Source organism: Haemorhous mexicanus, chromosome 31 (genome assembly GCF_027477595.1).
Source record: "Haemorhous mexicanus isolate bHaeMex1 chromosome 31, bHaeMex1.pri, whole genome shotgun sequence".
NCBI classification, from domain to species: domain Eukaryota; kingdom Metazoa; phylum Chordata; class Aves; order Passeriformes; family Fringillidae; genus Haemorhous; species Haemorhous mexicanus.
Genome location: NC_082371.1, coordinates 1,524,554 through 1,549,469, shown reverse-complemented (window position 1 = coordinate 1,549,469; position 24,916 = coordinate 1,524,554). Strand labels below are relative to the sequence as shown.

Below are 24,916 nucleotides of genomic sequence, written 5' to 3'. Positions count from 1 at the left end.
AATGTCCAGCCCGTGTCCAGTTCTGTGCTGTGAGTGTGAGTGTCAATGTCCAGCCCCATGGTGTGAGTGTCCAGCCCTGTGAGTGTGAGTGTCAATGTCCAGCCCCGTGCTGTGGGTGTGAGTGTATGAGTGTGGTGTGAGTGTGTGAGTGTCCAGGACCATAGTGTGAGTGTGAGTGTCAATGTCCAGCCCCGTGCTGTGAGTGTCCAGCCCTGTGAGTGTGAGTGTGTGTCAATGTCCAGCCCTGTGCTGTGAGTGTGAGTGTCAGTGTCCAGCCCCGTGCTGTGAGTGTCCAGCCCTGTGAGTGTGAGTGTGTGTCAATGTCCAGCCCTGTGCTGTGAGTGTGAGTGTGAGTGTCAGTGTCCAGCCCCATGGTGTGAGTGTCCAGCCCTGTGAGTGTGTGTCAATGTCCAGCCCCGTGCTGTGAGTGTGAGTGTGAGTGTCAGTGTCAGTGTCCAGACCCATGCTGTGAGTGTCCAGCCCTGTGAGTGTGAGTGTGAGAGTGTCAATGTCCAGCCCCATGGTGTGAGTGTCCAGCCCTGTGAGTGTGAGTGTCAATGTCCAGCCCCGTGCTGTGAGTGTGAGTGTGAGTGTGAGTGTGTCACTGTCCAGCCCCGTGCTGTGAGTGTCCAGCCCTGTGAGTATGAGTGTGAGTGTCAATGTCCAGCCCCGTGCTGAGTGTCTGAGCATCACCACTCCCCCCCCCCCCCACCCCCGGAGCTGCTGCACTGCCTCTGCCGCCTGCAATTATTTCCCAGGGTGACAAATGATTAATTCTGCTCAGGAGCTGAGGCTTTCTGCAAACTCACCCGAGCAATTCCCTGGCAGGCTCTGCGCCACACCCCCGGGCAGGGAATGCTCCGTGCCAGGGAAAGTTTCAGCGAGATCTGCTTCAAAAAATCCCCGGTGCCAGCTCCGGGGCGCTGCCCCTCTGCCAAGGGGCTTGACCCTGCCAGTGGGGTGTGCCAGCTGCCCACCAGACCCCGCTGGTGCCCAGGTCCCCAACATTCCTGCAGGAACGAGGATTTTAGGCACTGCAGCCTAAAGATGCATCAATTATCCTGGCCCTGACGCAGACGCAGGCGGGTAAACTGAGGCACGGACCGAGCTTGGCTGTGAGTTCTGTGCTGCCAGGCCGGCTCTGGCTGCTCCCACCACCCCAGAGGGGCTGGCAAAGCCCCTGGGCTCCTCCACCCACCTCGGCTCCGCAGCAAAAGGGGTTTTACATGACAAAGCCTCTGCTGGCTACCGGGACCCCCGCCCGCGGCCCCCTCCCCGTCCAGCTGAAGCTGCCAAATCCCAGGAATAACCACCCCGAGGGCATTCCCGTGCCATGGCGGGGTCTGAGGGGGGGACACCCCCATTCTCTGCTCCCCCACTTCTGCTGCATCGGGTTAACACCGTGCCCGGGCTGAGCATCCTCCTCATCCTCCTCTCGTGCGGGCTTTGCCAGCTGCCAGGAGGGAGGGACGGGGAGGGACGAGCAGCCTGCCAACACGGTAGTATCTTTTTTTTTTTTTTTTTCCTTCTTAATTAGGGGAAGGAATAAATATAAAAGGAGGAGGGAAAGGGGAAGGGAGAAAAGAAAAAAAAAAAAAAAGCAGAGTGGAGGACACGGACACACACACACAGAGAAGCCTCTTTTCTCGGTGCCTGCACTTATGCCTGGTGCAGCTCCTTGCCAGCCCTGCTGCCGAGCCGCTGCCCGCGCTGCCCCGGAGGAGCCGCAGCTCAGCCGCACGGACGGGCCCCCGGGCCGGGGCTGCGGCCACGCACCGAGCCAGGTGAGCTGCGGGCTACCGGGGTGCCCCGGGCGCTGCGGTGCCCCCGGGATCTGCGCTTTTCATCCCGGTCTCGCCTTTCACCTCCGCGCGGGCAGGAAGCGAAACGGGAGCCGAGCCAGCGTGGGATGCCCGGAGGGTTTTCCCCCGCGGAGGGCACAGGGCACCGTCCTGCCCTGCAGCGGGGGGTGCTCCGGGAGCTTTGTCCTTGTCCCCGACCCTCCCGAGCGCAGCTCCGCGGCTCGGAGCGGCTCCGCAGCGCCGGGTGCACAGCGGGGGCTGGGGGGGCTCCTGCGAAGTTGGGAGGAGAAAGGACTTTGGTGCTGCTGCAGCCTGGAGCCAGCCTAGAGCCAGCCTAGAGCCAGCCTAGAGCCAGCCTAGAGCCCAGCCTAGAGCCCAGCCTAGAGCCAGCCTAGAGCCAGCCTAGAGCCCAGCCCAGCCTAGAGCCAGCCTAGAGCCAGCCTAGAGCCCAGCCCGGAGCCCAGCCCGGCCCGTGGCCCCTCCAGCTAGGGGGCTCTGAGGGGTTGGGCACAAAGGGCTGTTTCCTCAGGAACCCCATTCTGGGAGAGGGGCCGGGGGTCCAGGATGGGGCTGGTGTCTACCGTTTGTCCTGCAGAGTCTCAGATCCTTGTCCCAAGGAGGCTGCAGCCAGGCTAGCAGTGCAAAGGGAAACTGAGGCACGGAGCCGGGCATGGATCAGTTTCCTCCGCTCCTTCCCGGCCGTGTCGCTGTGCTGGGCTCAGGGGCAAAGCTGCCCGGTCTGGGGGGGCTGGGGCCGAGCCCAAGGTTTGGGATTTTGGGGGTGGTTCTCCCTGTCCTCCCCCAGGTCTCTCTGCTGCTGTCCCAGCGCAGGAGGCAGGAGGGGACGGGGGGGAAATATTTCAGGATTTTCACGGCTTTTTCCAACCGATCAGCCCCGCTGTGAAGCCCAGACCCTCCGGGGGGTGTCCCGGGGAGAGAGAATTTTCCCGCAGCCCTCTTTCTCTCCCGCAGCCAGAGCATTTCGTCCCCAGGGTGGAGGGGCTGCCCTTGAGCATCCCTGCCAGGGACCTCTGCTCCTGTCACTTCTCCGAGCTCAGCCCACCCCAGAACCTGTTGCTCTTCCTTTTGGCCGCCCGGCGGGTGGGAGAATCCTCCCTGTGCCCAGCCCGGAGCCCTTTGCAGCTCCTGGGCTCAGGCAGGACAGGGAGAGGCCGAGCAGGATATTTTAGCGCTGCTTTTCAGGGGATGGCTTTAGACTGGGGAAACTGGGAGGTGGGGTGAGGTTGTGCTGGGAGGTGGGAGATGCGACTTTGGCAGCGGGGCTGGCTCCCAGCTGAGCTGCGGTGCTGAAATCAGGGACTCCCACCCTCCCCCCCGCACTACTGCCCCACCTCGTGCCTCAGTTTCCCCACCAGAGCCTGGGAGGGCGGGGGTGGGTGTGCAAACCTTTCACGTGTGTATGTGACACACTTACCCAGGGCTACACGTGCTGGTGTCCCTGGCGGCTCCTGCGGGCTCCGCTCGCCCCCCGCCCCTCCTTGCGGGGCTGAATCTCCCCGGGGACCCTCCCCGCGCTCTCCGCACGCCCCTGCAACAAGGAGCCCCTTTCTTCGGGGGGCTCGGGCTTCTGGCAGCTGCAGGGAACCCCCTCCTCCCCACCTGCTTCCGGCCTTTCAGCTCGGCCAGCGCCGCTGCCAAGAGCCCGCCGGGCGCTCCCCGCGCATCCCGGGGCTGGCATTGCCTGGCACGGCCCCGCTCCCACCGGCGACCCCTCCGGTGGCCGCAGCCCACCCGCCCGCGGGGGTGGGGACGGATCCGGGAGGCAGAGCCGGTTTGCAGCTCTGGCGGGGTGGACACGGAGCAGCCAGGAGCGAACCCCGGCCGGGGCTGCGGCTCCGTCCCCGAGCCCGTGCGGCAGCCGGGGCGACAGCGGCGTGTCCGGAGCCCTTTGCCGGTGGGGACGGGGCTGGAGCGGGGCCAGGCTGTGCCGGAGGCTGCTGACTCATTCTGCAGCTGAGCATCCCTGGAAAGGCACCGCTCTGCTCCCTCCTCCTCCTCCGGCTCGCTGCGGGCTGGCAGGGCACCTTGGGAGCGGCGTGAGCAACCATCACGTGGAGGGGACAGGAGAAAACTCCCCTCCGGAGATGAAAAGGGACATCCACAAACCCCTCTCTGGAGATGAAAAGGGACATCCACTAGCAGCAGCTCCTGTGCTGAGCCCTGGCCCAGGTGCTGCAGCCCCAGATCCTGCAGGTGCCACCTTCAAGGAGGCAGCTCTGAAAGCAGGGCCGAGCTCAGGGGAGAAAGGAGGAGCACTGCTGTCCCAAAATAGATTTCAGCTCCATTTTCCACCGGTTTCCCCCAGAAATGGAGGTTAGCTGGCCCTGCCACGTGCCTGCCTGTGTGTCTGTCTGATCCCAGCAGCTCCTGAGCTCTGAGGTCTCTGGAACAACTGAACCTCACGGGTTGCTGCCATTATAATTATTCAACATTTTTTGGCTGCTCTCAGCTTTTCCCTCAGAACTTGTGGGTTGAAGGATTTTCCATTTGTGGCAAGCAGGAAAAATACCCAAGGCAAAAATCCAACCCCAAACCCCAAACCTGAGAGCCTCTGGTCATCACGGGACTCCAGGACCTGGGGCCATCACCCGCGGGCAGGGTGAAACTGGCTTTAACCCTTTCCACACCCCATTCCCAGTGCCAGCACACACTCAGGGATGGGCACAGGAGGAGAGCAGACACTCCAGCTTGCCTGATTCCTGTGGAATTTTATCTCTTGGATTTCCTCCCCGGGATTTCAGGGCCGCTGTCCGAGCCACCACGGCGCCTTGGGGACGGGAAGAAAAGGTGCCAGTGACAAAAGCCTGCCTTGCCTGGCTGCCCAGGGGGTGGCACCAGCCCCCGTGTTGGAGCCTGGCCACGGCTGCCAAGCAGGAGGATTTTGTGCCTCGCTCCAGAACCAAGGGGCTGCATTCAAAATATCTGTCTGGAGCACAGAAAGCTCCTGCCTTGGCCCTGGCACCGCTGGGCAGCTCCTGGGCAACCCAGCTCTGGCTGCCCCTGCTGGGAAGGGGACGTCTGTGGTCTGCACTGGATGGCTGATGCCCATGGGGTGTGGTGCCAGGGGCTTTTTGTTGGTGTCAGGAGCTGTGTATGCACAGCGTCTTGTGCTGTGGGCTGTGCACCCGTGGTGTGAGGTGCCAGGGCTGTACATCCGTGGTGCCAGGGGCTGTGTATCTATGGTGTGTGGTGCTGTGGGCTGTGCACTCCTGCTGTGTGGTGCCAGGGCTGTACATCCGTGGTGCCAGGGGCTGTGTATCTATGGTGTGTGGTGCCAGGGGCTGTGCACCCCTGGTGTGTGGTGCCAGGGGCTGCCCATCCATGGTGTGTGGTACCAGGGCTGTACATCCGTGGTGCCAGGGGCTGTGTGTCCATAGTGTGTGGTGCCAGGGTTGTACATCCATGGCTCCAGGGGCTCTGCATCCATGGTGTTGTGCTGCCAGGGTTCCAGGGGCTGTACATCCATGGTGTGTGGTGCTAGGGATATACAACCATGGTGCCAGGGGCTGTGTGTCCATAGTGTGGGGTGCCAGAGGCTCTCCATCCATGGTGTGAGGTGCCAGGGCTGTGTGACCATGGCTCCAGGGGCTGTCCATCCATGGTGTGAGGTGCCAAGGCTGTGTGACCATGGCTCCAGGGGCTGTCCATCCATGGTGTGAGGTGCCAGGGCTGTGGGACCATGGCTCCAGGGGCTGTCCATCCATGGTGTGAGGTGCCAGGGCTGTGGGACCATGGCTCCAGGGGCTGTCCATCCATGGTGTGAGGTGCCAGGGCTGTGTGACCATGGCTGCAGGGGCTGTCCATCCATGGTGTGAGGTGCCAGGGCTGTGTGACCATGGCTGCAGGGGCTGTCCATCCATGGTGTGAGGTGCCAGGGCTGTGGGAGCATGGCTGCAGGGGCTGCCCATCTGTGGTAATTGGTGCTGGGGTGTGTGTGCACTGTACTTGGTGCCCAGGGCTGGATTCACAGCCTCTCCCTGGAGCAGTGGTTCCCTGGGCACACTCTGGGAACACAGCTTGAGGAGGCACACAGGTGACCAGGGCAGCATCCTGGCAGGCTGTCCCTGCAGCCGGTGACTGGTCATGCCTCAAGCTGCTCTTGTGGCTGCTGAAATCGATACAGTGCAAAGAGCTCATAAATTACAAATCTGCTTTGAGTCTCAGGCCGCTCTGTTCCCAGGCAATGGCACGATGCATCCCTGGCATGGGAGGCTGAGGAGCCCCAAGGAGCCTCTGCAGAGGGCTCAGGGGTATTGGAGCAGTGCACAGGCAGGGACATTTCCCCACATTCCCAGCATCAGCCTCCTCTCTGGATGGCTGCAAGAGCAGCAAGGCTGCAAGGACACCCAGAGCCCCCCACGACATTCCTATCACCCCCTGTGCTGCTCCCTGGAGAGGGCTGGGTGATGGCAGTGCTGGCCACTGGGCTCTCTTTCAGTGCTGGTCCCCAGCCCGCCGGTGGGAGCCCTTTGTGCCAGGCAGCCTGAGAGAGGCACGGGACATAATGGCTGCTCTGGGCAGCCTCGCTTTTCCCAGCCCGCGCACGGGGAGCCTCCGGTGTGAGCTGAATGGCAAAGAAGCCGTCCTGCTCCTTCCCTCCCCCTCTGCCCCGGGCTTTGTGTGCTCTGGGCTGTCCCCCCCTGCTCGCTGACCTCAGCTCCCTCCACGAGCCGCCCCTGGCAGGGCACGCGTGCACGAGCGCACGCACAGGCGTGTGCACACCTGCGGTTTGCGGCAGCACCAGCACATCCGTGTGCCCTGCCTGCTCCCTGACCTCCCTCAGCACATCCTTCCTGACCAAACCCTCCCTGAGGGTTCTCACGGTGGCACCACGGGCACACGACCCTGGTGCTGGCATCGCCTCCCTGCCCGCTGCCGCCAGCTCTTGGGCTGGTACCATCTGTGCTCTCCAGGCCAGGCTGGACTCTGCTGTCCCCAGGGGACCCAGTCCCCGGGGAAGGTCAGAGGGGCTGGATGGCACCAGTGGCTCCCAGCCAATGCTCCTGGTTGTTCATGTTGTCTTCTTCCTCTTGTGAGCAGGGGCACCTTCCCTTCCCTTCCCTTCCCTTCCCTTCCCTTCCCTTCCCTTCCCTTCCCTTCCTCCTTCTCCTTCCCTTCCCTTCCCTTCCTTCCCTTCCCTTCCCTTCCCTTCCCTTCCCTTCCCTTCCCTTCCCTTCCCTTCCCTTCCCTTCCCTTCCCTTCCCTTCCCTTCCCTTCCCTTCCCTTCCCTTCCCTTCCCTTCCCTTCCCTTCCCTTCCCTTCCCTTCCCTTCCCTTCCCTTCCCTTCCCTTCCCTTCCCTTCCCTTCCCTTCCCTTCCCTTCCCTTCCCTTCCCTTCCCTTCCCTTCCCTTCCCTTCCCTTCCTTCCCTTCCCTTCCCTTCCCTTCCCTTCCCTTCCCTTCCCTTCCCTTCCCTTCCCTTCCCTTCCCTTCCCTTCCCTTCCCTTCCCTTCCCTTCCCTTCCCTTCCCTTCCCTTCCCTTCCCTTCCCTTCCCTTCCCTTCCCTTCCCTTCCCTTCCCTTCCCTTCCCTTCCCTTCCCGAAACCTTCCCTTCCCTTCCCTTCCCGAAACCTTCCCTTCCCGAAACCTTCCCTTCCCTTCCCGAAACCTTCCCTTCCCGAAACCTTCCCTTCCCTTCCCTTCCCGAAACCTTCCCTTCCCTTCCCTTCCCTTCCCGAAACCTTCCCTTCCCTTCCCGAAACCTTCCCTTCCCTTCCCTTCCCTTCCCGAAACCTTCCCTTCCCTTCCCGAAACCTTCCCTTCCCGAAACCTTCCCTTCCCTTCCCTTCCCGAAACCTTCCCTTCCCGAAACCTTCCCTTCCCTTCCCTTCCCGAAACCTTCCCTTCCCGAAACCTTCCCTTCCCGAAACCTTCCCTTCCCTTCCCGAAACCTTCCCTTCCCTTCCCTTCCCTTCCCTTCCCGAAACCTTCCCGAAACCTTCCCGAAACCTTCCCGAAACCTTCCCGAAACCTTCCCGAAACCTTCCCGAAACCTTCCCGAAACCTTCCTGAAACCTTCCCTTCCCGAAACCTTCCCTTCCTGAAACCTTCCCTTCCCTCTGTGCCCCACTGCCACATCCATCACCCCACACACTCCCAGGGTGCAGGGGATCTCCTCAGCCTCTTTCCCTCCTGCAGGGATGGGAGATTTTTGGTGCTTTTAAGGATTCTGAGCACAGCTGGTGGTTTTTGCTTCCCCCTTGCAGGGCAGAGCATGGCCCCGGCCCTCGCACTGCTGCTGCTCTGGCTGTTTGTCCCCACGGTGCTCCCGGAGGTGTTTGGCCCTGGAGATGGCACAGGTAACTCAGCACCACGTGTGCTGAGTGGGGGTCTCGGGGGGCCCCTCACACCAGCCCTGCTCACAGCTCCTCTCTCCTCCCACCCAGAGGACCCCAAGGCTCTGCAGGTGTCCATCCCACGGCAGCCAGCCCTGGAGGCTGTGCTGGCAGGCGACGTCACCATCCCCTGCCTCATCACCTACCTTGGCCCCCAGCCCACCGCCGGCACGGGTGGCCGCCGCGCCGTCCTGGGGACACCGCGGGTCAAGTGGACCTTCATCTCTGAGGGCAGGGAGGTGGAGATCTTGGTAGCTCGTGGGGACAGGGTGAAGGTGAGCGAGGACTATCGGCTGCGCGCCTCCCTGCCCATCTTCCACCAGCGCTACACCAACGCCTCGCTGCTGCTCACCGAGCTGCGCCCCAACGACTCCGGCATCTACCGCTGCGACGTGCAGCACGGCATCGAGGACGGCCACGACATCCTCCACGTCAAGGTCAAAGGTACCTCAGGGTGGACAGAGGTGGCATTTGGGGCAGCCTCGGGCCCTCTCCTGGCTCAGCGAACACCCCCCTGGGTATTGTAGCAGGACGACCCCCAGCTACGGAATAATGTGCAATGACTCTAGCAATTTCAGAAGGCTGAACAATTGCTTTACTAAGAAATTGTTTATTAACGAATTGCTTTAGAAGCAATTAGTTTATTAGCTCATTAACTAATTGCTTTATTAAGCAATTAGTTTATTAACTAATTGCTTTATATTAGTTTATTAAGCAATTAGTTTATTAACTAATGGCTTTATAAGCTATCATACCTGTATTATACTGGACTCAAGCTATACTGTACTGTACTGTACTATACTATACTATACTAATACTAAAGAAAGACCTGTGACCCTTTTCCAACAGCCACACCACAGCTTTAACCTAATTGGCCCATCAATCCAAACAACCATCACCAGAGTCTAATTAACAAACCCCTTCTGGTAAACAATCCCCATAACACATTCCACGTGTGCCAAATAACAAGAGCAGCACGTAGAGATAAGAATTGTTTTCATTCCCTTCTCTGAGCTTTCTCACCGCCTTCCCCAGGAGAAATCCTGGGGAGGATTTCTCTGTGAACAGAGCTGCGTCCACACCCTGGGTGCATTTGTGGGGGGCTGTTGTGAAGCCCCTTGCCCATGGCCGTGTGTGCCCGCAGGGGTGGTGTTCCACTACCGGGAGGGCTCCATGCGCTACGCCTACACCTTCTCCGAGGCGCAGGAGGCTTGTGCCAGGATCGGTGCCAGCATCGCCACCCCCGAGCAGCTCTACGCCGCCTACCTGGGGGGCTACGAGCAGTGTGACGCTGGCTGGATCGCCGACCAGACCGTCAGGTGGGCACCGCCGCTGCCCAGGCCTTGTGCCCGCGGCCTCACCCTCTTGTGGTTTGCTTTTGGGTTTTAATTGTTTAATTCGTAATGTGTTCGATTTTTCTGTGTTAGAAAAACGGTTCAATACTGCCCTGTTCAGTTTCCCAAAGGGTTCTTCCCAGAAGTTGTTCACTCCATATTTTCCCTCCTTTCCTTATGTCAATCTCCTCCACCCCTCCTACATTTCCAAACTCTCCCCTGTCAATCCTCTAAACCCAGCCCCTGCACCTTGTCAGTTATGGTTTGCCACACCCTTCTAGCCAGAAATTTCTATGTCAGTTACGCTGTTTCCCTTCACCTATTTGCCAATTATGTATTCACTTCTCCCTCCTTCTTCCTCATTGGTGTTAGGCTGATGTCAACCCACCCCATGTGTGGCGGTGTTCGCAGGGCTCCCAGGACGAGGGAAGAGATGAGAATCTTGACTCCATGTTTCAGAAGGCCGATTTATTATTTTATGATATATATTATATTAAGAGAAAAGGATATATTAAAGCTATACTAAAAGAATAGAAGAAAAGATTTCATCAGCAGGCTAGCAAGAAAAGGAATGGAATAATAATAAAATCTTGTGACTGACCAGAGAGTCTGAGACAGCTGGACTGTGATTGGGCATTAATTAAAAACAACCACATGAGACCAATCAAAGATGCACCTGTTGCATTCCACAGTGGCAAATAATTGTTTTTCATTTCCTCTGAGCCCCTCAGCTTCTCAGGAGAAAAAATCCTAGCAAAAGGATTCTTCATAAAATATGTCTGTGACACCCATGCTCCTCCTTGCTAGACCCTGACTGGTTTGTAGTCAGTCTCCTCCCTTGGGACTGCCCCCCTTTATAAACTGTTGTAATCCCCTTGTCAGTGCTCTTCTGTCTGTGCTCCCTTGGAGTTTGTTTGGTTGTGACACCTTGGCCCTTGTCCCTTGGAGTTTGTTTGGTTGTGACACCTTGGCCCTTGTCCCTTGGAGTTTGTTTGGTTGTGACACCTTGGCCCTTGTCCCTTGGAGTTTGTTTGGTTGTAACACCTTGGCCCTTCTCCCTTGGAGTTTGTTTGGTTGTGACACCTTGGCCCTTCTCCCTCGGAGTTTGTTTGGTTGTGACACCTTGGCCCTTGTCCCTTGGAGTTTGTTTGGTTGTAACACCTTGGCCTTTCTCCCTTGGGTTTGTTTGGTTGTGACACCTTGGCCCTTCTCCCTTGGAGTTTGTTTGGTTGTGACACCTTGGCCCTTCTCCCTTGGAGTTTGTTTGGTTGTGACACCTTGGCCCTTCTCCTTTGGGTTTGTTTGGTTGTGACACCTTGGCCCTTCTCCCTCGGAGTTTGTTTGGTTGTGACACCTTGGCCCTTCTCCCTTGGAGTTTGTTTGGTTGTAACACCTTGGCCCTTCTCCCTCGGAGTTTGTTTGGTTGTGACACCTTGGCCCTTCTCCTTTGGGTTTGTTTGGTTGTGACACCTTGGCCCTTCTCCCTTGGAGTTTGTTTGGTTGTGACACCTTGGCCCTTCTCCCTCGGAGTTTGTTTGGTTGTAACACCTTGGCCCTTCTCCCTTGGAGTTTGTTTGGTTGGCCCTTTGGCCCTTCTCCCTCGGGCTCCAGGTGAGGTATCATTGCCTGCCTGTTCCCTGGGGAGTCACCAGCTCCCCTGTGCTCTCCTGCCCCAGGTACCCCATCCAGACCCCCCGTGAGGCCTGCTACGGAGACATGAACGGCTTTCCCGGGGTGAGGAACTACGGAGTGGTGGACCCTGAGGACATGTACGATGTGTACTGCTACGCTGAGGACCTGCCAGGTGCCTGTGGTGCCACCTCTTGCCCTCCTCTGCTTTTGCTCCCATGCTAACTTGCCACTGTAACCCGTTGTGAACCCAAGTGAAAAAGCTGCAGGCGCTGTCTCTCAGGTCTGGGGACTCGCTGTGCCGCTTCTAAAGCATTCCTGGTTCAGTTAGGAGGGGTGTGGGGTCTGTCCCTGGCAGCAGGCAGTGCCCGGGCTGGGCTGTGCCCGCAGTGATCTGCCCCAGACCAGCAGCACGCTGGGCTGGGTGCTTTGGGGTTTGGCTGTGCGCGTGCCGTGCTTTGCATGAGAGGCAGGGCTGCAGATCCTGCCTGGCTCTGTGTGCCTGGGGGTGGCTGGTCCCTCCTTTGGGTGTCCCCACTGGCGGTGGCAGCTGCTGTGGGGTCGGTTGGTGGTGCCAGGCCGGTGGCAGGGGTGGGGGACAGGGAGGCAGGGGCAGCTGTGGGGTTGGTTCGTGCTGTGCCTTGGGGCAGTGGTCCCCAGTCCTCCTGAGCATGAAGCCCCACCACAGTGCTCACTGGGCTTGCAGGTCTCCTCAGAAATGTCCCACACGTGGATTGCTCAGTGCAGGGCATGGACCTGCTCCTCTGCAGTCCTGTTCAGGGGTGCTTCAAAGTCTCAGCTCTGTTTGCAAGGGCAGCAATCGGTCCCATGTGGCGTGAGAGCTCCAGACAGGCTTGCACGGTGGCTTTCTCTGCGTGGGCAGGGAAGCAGGCGGGGATGCAGGCAGGGAAGCACTCAGGAAGGCAGGGATGCAGGCAGGGATGCAGGGAAGCAGACAGGGAAGCACTCAGGAAGGAAGGCAGGGATGAAGGCAGGGAAGTAGGGAAGCACTCAGGAAGGCAGGCAGGGATGCACTCAGGGAGGCAGGGATGCAGGCAGGGGAGCAGGAAAGCAGACAGGGATGCAAGGGTGCAGGCAGGAATGCAGGCAGGGAAGCACTCAGGGAGGCAGGGAAGCAGGCAGGGAAGCAGGCAAGCAGGCAGGGATGCAGCCCTCCTCCAGGCCCTGATGTCCCTCTACACTCCGCAGCCTCCACCTCCACACCCGCTCCTGGGCTCATGCAGAGAGCGGAGGAGGTGAGGGGGCTCCCGCAGCCCTTGCCCCCCTCCCCAGCTCTGACTCCCGTCTCCCTCCTCTCTCCGCAGGGGAGATCTTTTTGGAGACGGCGCCGGACAGGTTCACGCTGGAGGAGGCGGCGCAGCGCTGCCGGGCGCTGGGCGCGGAGCTGGCGAGCCCGGGCCAGCTGTACGCAGCCTGGAACGCGGGGCTGGACGCCTGCAGCCCCGGCTGGCTGGCCGACGGCAGCGTCCGCTACCCCATCGTCACCCCCCGGGAGCGCTGCGGCGGGGCTCTGCCAGGCGTCAAAACCATCTTCCTCTTCCGCAACCAGACGGGATTCCCCGATGCCCAGAGCAGATACGATGCGTACTGCTTCCGAGGTAAAGAGGGGCACCCCCGGCCCGCCCGAGCTCCCAGGCGGGGACCGGTGGGAGGCCCCGGGACGCCTCCGGGCGGGGGTGCATGTGCCCGGCGGGGCAGCAGGCTGGGGCTGTGCTGGGATCCCTGGGTGCTCTCGGTGCCCGTGCTGCGCTGTCGGGGAGGGGCAGGGGTGTTTGGTACCGTCTGAAGCTGCTGTGCTAGGGCAGGGATGCCTTGCATGCCGATAGAGCTGAGAGGGGAGGCGTAACCTGCATGTCCTGACACTGCATGCTGACACCTCGATGCTCTGCACGGTCCTGACACTGCATGCTGACACTTCTCAGTACAGCAGGGATGCTCTGCAGGGTCCTGACACTGCATAGGGACAGCTCTCAATACGGCAGGGATGCTCTGCATGGTTCCAGCAGTGCATTCTGACCCCTCTCAGTACTGCAGGGATGCTCTGCATGGTTCCAGCAGTGCATTCTGACCCCTCTCAGTACTGCAGGGATGCTCTGCATGGTTCCAGCAGTGCATTCTGACAGCTCTCAGTACTGCAGGGATGCTCTGCATGGCTCCAGCAGTGCATTCTGACCCCTCTCAGTACTGCAGGGATGCTCTGCATGGCTCCAGCAGTGCATTCTGACCCCTCTCAGTACTGCAGGGATGCTCTGCATGGCTCCAGCAGTGCATGCTGACAGCTCTCAATACTGCAGGGATGCTCTGCATGGCTCCAGCAGTGCATGCTGACCCCTCTCAATACTGCAGGGATGCTCTGAGGGTCCAGCAGTGCATGCTGACCCCTCTCAATACTGCAGGGATGCTCTGAGGGTCCAGCAGTGCATGCTGACCCCTCTCAATACTGAAGGGATGCTCTGCAGGGTCCCAGCAGTGCATGCTGGCACCTCTCACTACTGCAGGGATGCTCTGCATGGCTCCAGCAGTGCATGCTGACACGCTGTGTCAGAAGAGGGTGGCCCTGCATGTCCTCAGTGCCTGGTGCCAGTTCACTGTGGCAGATCGGGGGTGTCCTGCATGGCACCCTTGCTCTGCATGGGCTCCGTGGGCACAGCTCCAGGAGGGTTCATCCCCCAGGGCTGCGGGCCTGGGGAGCGCTCCTGGGGCCCTGGGGCTGTGGGGCACAGCCTGCCAGGCTGGTCTGGGGTGATGCTGGGCAGGAAGGAGACCTGTGGGGAGCAGCAAGGTGCTGCCTGTGAGCAGTGAGAAGGAAGCAGAGCTGTCCCTCCGCTCCTCCTGCCTGACCCCACATCTCTGTGTGTCTGCTCAGGGCCGTGAGGGCTCACAGTGTGGGGATGCTGAGCATCTCTGGGCCTCACTTTCCCCATCTCTCAGCAGGGAAAGCCCGGGTTAGGCAGGATGGACCCGTGCCGTGATTCCACAACCCCCGTAACCCACTAACCCCCCCATGCATGTCTGCCCTCTCCGGGGTGGGGATGGGAGTGTAGAGGAGGGTCCCCACAGGGAGGGGAATGCAAGGTTTAGGATCTGACCCCACCATGTGCTGCTGAGCCCTACAGCTCCTGCTGGGGCTGGTGGCACTGCCAGCTCTGCCAGCACCTGGGAGGGCCTGATCCTCCCCGGTGCTGACCCCACCTAGAAGGGGAAGGGGAGGCTGAGGAGAGCTGGCTCCCTACTGGGGTGCCAAGGCTCCAGGCCTGCTACGGGGTGAGCTCATCTCTGAGCGCTGCGGAGCCAGGACAGGACAGTAATACCCCACTTTCTTTCTGCCCACAGAAGGGACAAACTCTTTCCCTGAGGCTGCAGGAAAATACCAAGGCCAAGAGCCCGAGGAGAATCTCCTCCAGGAGATTGTCACAGTGGCAGAAAAGCTGGAGGAGCTGCAGCTGCCCCGAGCGCACGTGGAGCTTGAGTCGCGAGGGGCGATTTACGCCGTCCCTCTCTTTGAGGACCCTGACCTGGGCAAGCCGAGCCAGTCCCCTGAAGACACCCTGGGGCCAGGGGCCCGGCACCCCCCCCTAGCTACCTCCGTGTCCTCAGGTCACCCCACCCCTGCCTCCCCTTTCCCCACAGCCCCGGCCAGCCCCGAGGCAGGTGTCCCGTTTCAGCTGGGGAGCCCACCCCCTGCCCGGGAGTGTGGGGGACAGTGGGGACTGTCCCTCTCTGGTCAGTGGAGCAGCTGCTGTGGTGGTGCCGGGGCTGGGGCACAGAGAGCAGCCACAGAACGGAGGCACAAGGAGAGGGCAGAGGCACCTGAGGGTGCCCGGGTCACCCCAGCTGTCCCCGTCCTTCCCCCATGGCCGGGGCACTGGTGTAGGGCAGTGCAGGGACAAAGGGACATCTGCGTGTCCCAGCATGCAGGGCCTGTGCTGGAGCGGGGTTTGGCAGCACCAGGAGCTGCAGAAGGGAGCTGGCAGCTGGAGGGACACGAGGCGAGCTGCAGCGATGAGGGGCTGAGAGTGGCTCTCAGTGCTCGGGCCAGAGCTCGGTCCGCCGCGCCGGTGCCGAGGGGACAGCGTCACACGGGCTCGGGGCCACTCCCATCTCCCCGCACACCTTTGTGCGAGCTGGATGGGTAGCGCTGGCAGTGTCCACGGGATGGGCAGAGCTGGCAGTGCTCGGGGATGGGCAGTGCCGGCAGTGCCAGCAGGATGGGCAGAGCTGACAGTGCCCGCAGGATGGGTAGTGCTGGCAGTGCCCGTAGGAAGGGCAGCGCTGGCAATGCCCGGGGATGGGCAGTGCTGGCAGTGCCCGGGGATGGGCAGAGCTGGCAATGCCCGGGGATGGGCAGAGCTGACAGTGCCCGCAGGATGGGTAGTGCTGGCAGTGCCCGCAGGATGGGCAGCGCTGGCAGTGCCGGGGAGATGGGCAGAGCTGGCAGTGCCCGCAGGACAGGCAGAGCTGGCAGTGCCCGGGGATGGGCAGAGCTGGCAGTGCCCGCAGGAGGGGCAGCACTGACAGTTCCCAGGGGAAGGACAGTGCTGGGTGTGCCCGCGGGATGGGCAGAGCTGGCAGTGTCCGTAGGAGGGGCAGAGCTGACCGTGCCCGCAGGATGGGCAGTGCTGGCAGTGTCCGCGGGATGGGCAGAGCTGGCAGTGCCAACAGGATGGGCAGCGCTGGCAGTGTCCGGGGGAAGGGCAGTGCTGGCAGGTGCCCGCAGGATGGGCAGAGCTGGCAGTGCCCGCAGCCCTGGGCTCTGGCTGGCCCTCACTGCCTTTCTGCCTTGCCCTTTGCAGAGGAGGAGCAGGGAGCAGCACGGGGCAAGGGCCCTGGCAGCGCATCGGTGGAGAGCCCGGGCGGAGGGCGACACCCCGGCCAGCCCACGGAGCCAGAGGGACCCACCGGTGCCCCAGCAGGTGACACGGAGCCTCCCGAGGGCTTTCCTCGTCCGCCCGGCCCCGCCGCCCCCACACAGCGCCCGGACAGTCCGCGGGACGCCTTGGGGCGGCCGGCCCGCCCTGCCAGCCCCGGGCCACCTGGGCGCCGTGCGACATCGCCAACCGGTGCCGCTTCTGCCACCTCGACAGAGAGCCGAGAAGCCGCTGGAAGCCCTCGGCGCGGGCACAAGTCCGGCGGGGCGAGCACCCCCTTTTCTGGCGCTGGGGACGCCGAGCTCTCCGGAGACGTGGGGGAAAGCCCCGGGGCGTCCCCGCTGCCCCCCGCGCCCTCGCAGCCGCAGGAGGAGGGAGAGGAGCAGTCGGGGGCCGTGTGGCTGCCCTCGCCCGCGGCCCCGGGGCAGCGCAGCACCGCGCCCGCCGTGACTCCGTGGCACGCAGAGCTGCCCCGCAGCAGCACCGCACCGGCCCCGGCGGGAGAGGAGGCGGCGCCGCCACCGCCGGGCACAGACCCAGGGATGCCTGCTGCAGCTTCCGAGGAAGAGGAGGAGGAGGAGGAAGAGCAGCCTGCTCCCTCCGTTGCCACCGTGGAGGGTTTCCTTTCGGCCGTTCCGGGAGAAGCAGGTGGGACCCGCAGGGATGGCCTCAGCTCTCCCCGTCCTGGCACCTCTGGGGTGGTCGTGCCGGGGACCCCGCGGGGGGAGCCGACCCCCAGCACGGCTGTGCCCCTGCCCGCCCTGCCCACCGAGCGGGCCAGCGTCGGGGCGGGCGCCTGCTCGGCCCGGGGTCCCTGCCGTGCCACCCTTGCCCTCGGGGCAGCCGTTCTGGCTGTTCTGCGGCACTAGAGATAGCCAACACCTTTCCTTCACGCTGTGCTTCCCTCTGTCTGTCTGTCTGTCCGTGCCTCCTCTCTCTCTCTCTCCTCCTCAGCTGGGTAAGGGAAGGTTACAGGTCTGGAGAAGCACATATTTGTCAAACAAATTGGTCTGATCTCTGCATGCACTTAAATCTCTTCTACTTCTGTGAAGTGTTTTAATGACTGTTTCCATGAAAAAGCCCGATAAGCAAAAGGCGGCCCCAGTCCCTGCTCTGACTAACCGTGGTACTAATAAAGGGAATTAAAAGCTTTGTAGAACAAGCATCTCGGCGAGCTCTTCCCTTCGTCCTTGCGCCCGCTCCCCTGCGCCTCTCCCACTGACGAACTAATCCCCGCCCCCGGCCCTGCCATTCCCCGGGAATGGGGTGGAAGGGACCCCTGGGGGACTCCGGGAGGGCTGGGGCTGCTTTGCACCCTCCATGTGGCCCCCCGGGACTGACCCTGCACTGCCCTGGCGGGGGGGTGAGGGCTGGACGCTGCATGGCATGAGCAGGGGGACACACGGGGGACACTGATGGGTCACGGGGTGCAGAGCCCCACCAGGACCACCCTGCCTTGTGCAGCTCTCAGTGGCCAGGCACCCTAAAATCACTGCAGAACCCTGTGGACCACATCCCCCAGCCCTCACCCCCACACGGGGCTGAGACGGGTGAGCAGAGAACACGAGCTGCTGTGGGTGGGTGGGTGTCACCCACCAGCCCCACTCTGCCCCCCTGGGGTGATCCCAGCTCTGATGCCCACCCTGCTGCCAGTCCCCTGCCACCTCTGCCCCATCCCACTCCCTGCAGCAGAGGGCACCCTGTGGGGTCCCTGCCCCCCCAGTCTGGCAGTGCCCAGCCCTGCCCCAGGGCACCAAGGAGGCTCTCTGGAGGGTGGCCAGACCCCGTGGGATGGCTGCCTTTGCCTTGGCAAGCAGAGATGCCCAGGAGGAGCCAGCCATGTGACACGAGGGCCCTGGGTCACCCATCCTGTCCCATGACTCGCTCTGCTGGGGATGGATGAGCTGCACACCCCCAGGGAGCCACCAGCACCTCCTGGGGAGGGATGAGGGTGGCAGCATCGTCCTTGTCACGTCTCCACGAGCCCAGGACCATAAAAGAGGGCATGATTAGGCTGGAGTGGGTCAAGGACTTTGAGTGTGCCCTGGGCTGGTGCTGGCAGCAGCCGTTCATCACGCTCTGAGCTGGAGCACACGCTGTGCTCCGGGGGCACTAATGACCGGAACGGGCTTCTGGGGAAGTGCTGGCTGAGTTATCAGCCTTGGCCAGGCTGGAGGTGACACCAGAGGGACAGGCCTGCAGTCACCTTGCTGCCAGGCCAAGGACACGTGGCTGGGATGTGCCAGCAGCTTTATGGTCTGCGTGCCTCCCTCCCAAAACACTGCATCAGCCCAGGGAAAAGCAGGAGCTGGGCCTGGGCAGAGGGAGTGGGCCAGGGGCTGGCGTGGCAGTGAGCCCAGGGGAGGGGAGATAAGAGCATCCAGCTCCCACCTCTGTGCTCCAGGGGGAGGCCAAAGCCCCAGGTCTGGCCAGCTCTGGGCCAGGGCTGCTGAGCTGTGCACACCCAGTGGTGGAAGGGTGGTGTGGGATTGCTCCAGACCTGTCCTGGTGCACCTGAGAGCCTCACCTGGCCCAGAGCTGGTGGCCCCAGAGCCAGCTCAGAGACCTGCTGGCTGTGGAAAGCTGCAGGGATGAGGCTGTCGAGCTGTTGAGTCAGGGATAGAAAGAAAGACTCCAGTTTTCAGGTGGATCAGAAGGCTCTGTTTAATGAAAGGAGAGGGTCTTTTTATGATGTGACTCTAAGGTGATTGGTCTCAAAGTAGAAACATCTCACACTATTGAATAACACACTGTGGAGAGCCACAGCTACAAACAATGCCTACAGGAAGAGAGATAATAATTGTCTGAGTTCTTTCCTCTAAGATTCCCAGGCTCAGCCTGGGAGAAACTGTCTGACCTGAGGATCCCCAGGAGGCCGTGGCACTGCTGGGCACCGAGGAGGTGCCCGAGCTCTGCGGTGAGCACGGCTGCTGTCCCTTGCAGGTGGCTGTGTCCCCAACCCCTGCCTGAACGGAGGGACCTGCGCGGAGGACGGCGCCCAGCTCACCTGCCTGTGCCTGCCTGGCTATGGGGGCATCAGCTGTGAGAGACGTGAGTGCCCTGGGTGCCACCCCGGCCACGTGAGTGCCCTGGGTGCCACCTTGGCCATGTGGGTGTCCTGGGTGCCACCCCGGCCATGTGAGTACCCTGGGTGCCATCCTGGCCATGTGAGCGCCCTGGGTGCTACCTTGGCCATGTGAGTACCCTGGGTGCCATCCTGGCCATGTGAGTGTCCTGGGTGCCACCTTGGCCATGTGGGTGTCCTGGGTGCCATCCTGGCCTTGTGGGTGCCCTGGGTGCCATCCTGGCCATGTGAGTGCCCCGGGTGCCATCCTGGCCATGTGGGTGCCCTGGGTGCCATCCTGGCCTTGTGGGTGCCCTGGGTGCCACCTTGGCCATGTGAGTGCCCTGGGTGCCATCCTGGCCATGTGAGTGCCCTGGGTGCCATCCTGGCCTTGTGGGTGCCCTGGGTGCCATCCTGGCCATGTGAGTGCCCTGGGTGCCACCTTGGCCATGTCAGTGCTCTGGGTGCCACCCTGCCCACTCTCCCCAGTTTCTGCTGCAGCCCAGGAAGCACAAACAAGGGGCAATGAGGATCTTGAGGGGAGTTGGGCTCCGTGCTGACCCTCTCCTCTCTCCCCTGGCATGGCTCAGCCCTGAGGAGGTGCAGCCCCGGCTGGGACAGCTTCCAGGGCGCCTGCTACAGGCACTTCTCCACCCGGAGGAGCTGGGAGGATGCAGAGAGCCAGTGCAGGCACCACGGGGGGCACCTGGCCACCATCCTGACCCCCGAGGAGCAGGATTTCATCAATGGTATGTGACACTGCTGCATGCCTCCCTCCTGCTGAGCCCTTCAGCAACCTGCAGGGCTGGCCTGGGAGTTTGACAGAAGGTGGAGCCCAGCCCTGCAGGGCTGAATGGACACACGGACAGACAGGCCAGAACACGGATGGTACACGCAGAGCCAAGGGAGCAGACAGGTTCAGCCCTTGAAATGTGTCCAGGGAAGGAAACAGAGTGGGGAAGGGGCTCTGGAGCACCTGAGGGAGCTCAGGGGGGGCTCAGCCTGGAGAAAATGAGGTTCAGGGGGGACCTTCTCACTTTTTACAGTTCCCTAAGAGGAGGCTGGAGTCACTTAGGGGTCGGGCTCTGCTCTGCTCCCAGGGAAAAAGGGACAGGAGCAGAAGAAGTTGCACCAGGGGAGGGTTAGGTTGTGTCTTGGGAAAATTCCTTCATGGAGAGGGAGGAGGGACAGCCCAGGGGAGTCCCCATGGCTGAAGGGATTTAGGAGACCTGTGGGTGTGGCACTTGGGGACAGAGGTGCCCCTGGCTGTGGGGGATGGCTGGTCTCGATGATCCTGTCCCTTTCCCAACAAAATCCCACGGTGCAGGGATTGGTGGGCACACCAGCAGAGGGGTGGGTGTGTGAATTTGAAGGCAAAGCCATGACCTGCCTGAAATCAGCCCTGGAGGGATGGGGGAAGGCAGAGGGAGGCAGAGCAGGGGACAAGTGCCGTGGGAAGGGGACAGAGAGCAAAGGGGCCTGAAGGAAAAAGAGGGTGGAGGAGGAAGGGGCAGGAGACACCTGACAGGAAGCTGCAGGGACACGAAGGGACACGCAGGGAGCTGCAGAGACTGGCTGGGCCAGAAAGGGAACAGGTAGAGCTAGGTGGGGACTGATGCGGACAGGTGGGGACCTGCAGAACCAGGTGGGGACCTGCAGGGACAGGTAGGGACTGGCACAGCCAGGTAGGGACCTGCAGGGACAGGCGGGGACAGGCGGGGACTGGCAGGGCAAGGTGATGACCTGCAGGGACAGGCGGGGACAGGCGGGTCCCGGGCTCTGCCGCCCTCTCCCGGCCGGCCCTGTCCCGCCTCTCCGGGGCTGAGGGGTAAAGGGGTTCCCCGATGTCCCTTCCGGGTGTCCCCAAACCTCCCAGCATCTTCCCGCTGCAGGCCGAGGGACACCCCCACCTCCCAAACCCCCCGCGGCCGTTCAGGCCCCTCCTGACAGGTGGCACCTGGCTGTGTCCCTGTCCCCACCACACCCCGTGTCCCCCAGACCAGTACAGGGAGTACCAGTGGATCGGCCTCAACGACCGCACCATCGAGGGCGATTTCCAGTGGTCTGACGGGAGCCCCTTGGTAAGTGGGGCTGCCAAGCCCCGTGTGCCCTCTCAGGGGGCACCACCCCGCCTGGCACCTCCTTATGCTCCCCCAGCCCGGGCTTTGGGGCTCCCAAACAGGAGCTGCCTGCCTCACCTGCCTGAGCATCCCCAGGGGAGCCACACCTGGGATTTGGGGGTCCCTCCGAGGGCCGTGGAGGTGGCACCTCCTTCCTCAGGGGGATGGCGCTGCCGGGAGGCTGCCGGTGCAGGTGTGCCCCCCCCAGCCGCGGGGTGTGCTGGATGCCCCGTGCACCCCGTGCCCCCTGTGCCCGCAGCTCTACGAGAACTGGCACCCCGGGCAGCCCGACAGCTACTTCCTCTCCGGGGAGAACTGCGTGGTCATCGTGTGGCACGACGGGGGCCAGTGGAGCGACGTGCCCTGCAACTACCACCTGTCCTACACCTGCAAGATGGGGCTGGGTAAGCTGGGCTGCCCCTGGTTTGAGGAAGCAAACGAACTGCACAGCTTTTGTGAAATTGTGGAGCCGGTGTGTTTGTTGCAGCGCTGGATGCATGTGGGGATCGTTCCCCTTAAATGACACGAGTACCTCTGGGAGCTCCAGATCCTGTTTTAGCTCCCTCTCAAATCCACGTGCATGCCATCTCACAATTGTTCATAATTTCGTGTTTCACAATTTCACAGTAGGTTCATACATATTCCTTCCACTGATTTCGCATGACACTTGCCACTAATTCTTCTTAATCAGCAAGAATTCCTGGGTCAGGTTGCCCTGTTCTGTCTGTCTGTCCCCCTTATCTCTGTCCTTCGGCTGAAGCAGTTTCTCCCAGCTTTGGTTTTTACAAGAACAGGCAGTCAGACCAAACAGCGATGTTTGCAAGCTACAGACATAACTCACAGATGTACATTTCACCTAAACCAAAACGGATTTCTACTCTGGAAAATTTCCACTCTATCTAACCCCCCACCCCAGGAGGGGCTTCACCACCACCTCCACTGCAGGGAAACGAGTCCGGGGTGTGGGACCTGTTTGGGCTTTTTGGGGCTCGGTCTGGGCTGGGGGGGCTTTACTGCAATGCCCCTGGGGCTGGGGGGGCTTTACTGCAACGCCCCTGTTTGGGCTTGGGGCTAGGGGGGCTTTATCCCTGTTTGGGCTCCAGGCTGGGGGGGGGTTTTACTGCAATGCCCCTGCTGGTCTCCAGGCTGGGGAGGGGCTTTACCCCTGTTTGTGCTTGGGGCTGGGGGAGCTTTACCCCTGCTTGTGCTCGGGGCTGGGGGGGTTTTACTGCAATGACTGCCCCCCCTTGCAGTGCAGTGCGGGCCCCCCCCCGCCCTCAGCAACGCCCGAGCCTTCGGCAAAGCCAAGCAGCGCTACGAGATCGGCTCCACCGCTCGCTACCGCTGCCGGCCCGGCCTCGCCCCGCGCCGCTCGCCCATCATCCGCTGCCGGGAGGATGGCACCTGGGAGCCACCCCAGCTGGTCTGCCGTCCTGGTGAGTGGTGAGCTCCCCGGAACACCCCCACCCCGTGGCGTTTTCCCTTCACCCGGCACTTCTCGTGTCCCCCCAGGCGTGGCTCAGCCCCCCAACGAGTGAGGGAGTCCCTGGGCTGGCAGCCAGCAGCTCCCCAAGGCCTGGACTGGTGTGGATGGGGACGGCACTGGGACCTCGGAGTGTGGAGTGAAACCTCGCTGTTGGGTGTCTGCCCCCTTGTTTGTTTTATATCTGTACAAAGAAATCCTAAAAATATTAAAGAGCCCCTTGAAAGGAGCCAAGGGTGCCCCAAAATGCAGCACAGCAGGAGTTCTGTCCCCAGAGTCACAGCAGAGCTGAAATCCAGGGGGACACCACGGGCAGGGGGTGGCAGAAATGTGCCAGCATCACCCCAGGCACTCTCCCATCCTGATGGGGGTTGACATGGGGACATCCAAGCTCTGCTGCAGCTCAGCACCCATCCAGAGGTCTGGGGGGGGCTTCTGCACCTCCCTGGAAAGCAGAAGCTGCTGCAGCAGGCTTGGAGTGGGTACGTGCTGCCCAAACCCCCTCCCCGTGCTTCTGTGGGTATTAAAACCAGTAAACAGATGGCACAGAGTGGTGAGCTGGTTATTTGGGGTGGCCTGGCACGGGGGTGGCACTGGCAGGGCTGCACAGCCCCAAAGCATGGAGTGTGGCAGCAGTGGAGAGCCTGGGCACAGAGACACCCCCACAGCAACAGGGAGACAGCACCCACAGCCCAGAGACACCCCAAGAGCCACAGAAACAGGGAGACATCACCCAAAGTGCCCCCACATCCCAGAGACACCCCCAGGAGCCACAGACACAGGGGGAAACCACCCCAAAGTGCCCCCACATCCCAGCAGAGCTGGGTACCACTCAGGGCTTGGGATGGGATGCTGCTCCCAGCAAAGAGGTGGCACTGGGAAAGCACATCAGTGCTGCCAGGGCACCTCCCTGTGCTGTTATCCCCCTGCCCTGTGGTGATCCACAGCTTTTTATGGCTCTCCTGGGCTGTGTTGAGCAGCAACACCCATAAAACCCTGAAGTGAAGTGGCCAGAGCACAGATAACCCCTGGAGAGGCGCTGGGGATGGAAAGTCCCTGTCAAATTTCCCTCCTGGAGAGGCCAGAAGGTGCCAGGGAAGGAGCCAGGCAAGCCCCCTGTGCGCCTTTGCCATAGAGTTTTTCTGTTGCTTCATTAATTGAGAAGGCAACACATCATTAGTGACACTCGTTAGTGCCCAGCCCGAGCCAGCACCGGGCAGAGGCATCAGGCAGAGCCCTCGTGGCTGGGGGAGAGAGGCTGAGCAGAGATTCACCAGGGATTGACCAAGATTCACCAGGGATTGACCAGGGATCACCAGGGATTGACCAGCGATTGATCAGGGATCACCAGGATTCACCAGGGATTGACCAGGGATTGACCAAGATTCACCAGGGATTGACCAGTGATTGACCAGGGATTGACCAGGGATCACCAGAGATCACCAGGACTGACCAGGGATTGATCAGGGATTGACCAGGGATTGACCAGGGATCACCAGGATTCACCAGGGATTTACCAGGGATTAACCAGGATTCACCAGGGATCTGGGAATGGGCAGCCTGGGCTGTCTGTGGGGGGCTGCATTAGACCCCCCCCCGCCCCCACTCCTGGTCCAGCAGTGGGTCTGGCTCCTCCAGTACATCTCAAACAGCCACAGGGTGTCCCAAACATCCCATAAGATGTTCCAAACACCCCACAGGGAGTCCCAAACACCCCATAAAGAGTCAAGTCCCAAACACCCCACAAGGAGTTGAGTCCCAAACACCCTACCAGGTGCCCCAAACACCCCACAGGGCGTCCCAAACACCCCACAATGTGCCCCAAACACCCCACAGGGAGTCCCAAACACCCCATAAAGAGTCAAGTCCCAAACACCCCACAAGGAGTTGAGTCCCAAACACCCTACCAGGTGCCCCAAACACTCCACAGGGCGTCCCAAACACCCCACAATGTACCCCAAACACCCCACAGGGAGTCCCAAACACCCCACAAGCCCCAAGGGGTGGGACATGGACACCCTCTCCATCAGTGGATGCATCAGTAACCCACACCCAGCTCTACCAGAGGATGAAGAACCACCCAAACCCGCTGGGAGAAGACCACCCCTCCTCCCCCACCTCCAGCTCTCTGCCCAGCTGATGAGCACTGGCGTCCCACTGCTGTCTCTGACATTTTATGAAAATCCTTTTGCTAGGATTCTTCTCCTGAGAAGCCTCAGAAGAGGAAGGTAAAGAATAACT

General features: G+C 61.5%; 1 protein-coding gene across 1 annotated transcript; it reads left to right on the top strand.

Moving 5' to 3' along the window:
* The first annotated feature begins 1,333 nt into the window (after nt 1–1,333).
* On the top strand, nt 1,334–23,426 carry BCAN (brevican). The gene is made up of 14 exons (XM_059870913.1): nt 1,334–1,499; nt 8,028–8,120; nt 8,208–8,600; nt 9,301–9,475; nt 11,167–11,294; nt 12,445–12,738; nt 14,474–14,737; nt 15,934–16,656; nt 18,952–19,059; nt 19,663–19,821; nt 21,071–21,153; nt 21,452–21,596; nt 22,446–22,628; nt 22,705–23,426. The coding sequence occupies exons 1-14, from the start codon at nt 1,334–1,336 to the stop codon at nt 22,728–22,730; spliced, it is 2,940 nt and encodes a 979-aa protein (XP_059726896.1). The 3' UTR covers nt 22,731–23,426.
* Nucleotides 23,427–24,916: the final 1,490 nt, after the last annotated feature.

Bases quoted from the DNA above. Each gene is read 5' to 3' on its own strand.
- BCAN (XM_059870913.1), top strand. From the start codon at position 1,334: ATGGCGGGGTCTGAGGGGGGGACACCCCCATTCTCTGCTCCCCCACTT. The intron at 12,739-14,473 runs GTAAAGAGGGGC...TTCTGCCCACAG, and splicing joins CGATGCGTACTGCTTCCGAG to AAGGGACAAACTCTTTCCCT. The intron at 21,154-21,451 runs GTAAGTGGGGCT...CTGTGCCCGCAG, and splicing joins GGTCTGACGGGAGCCCCTTG to CTCTACGAGAACTGGCACCC.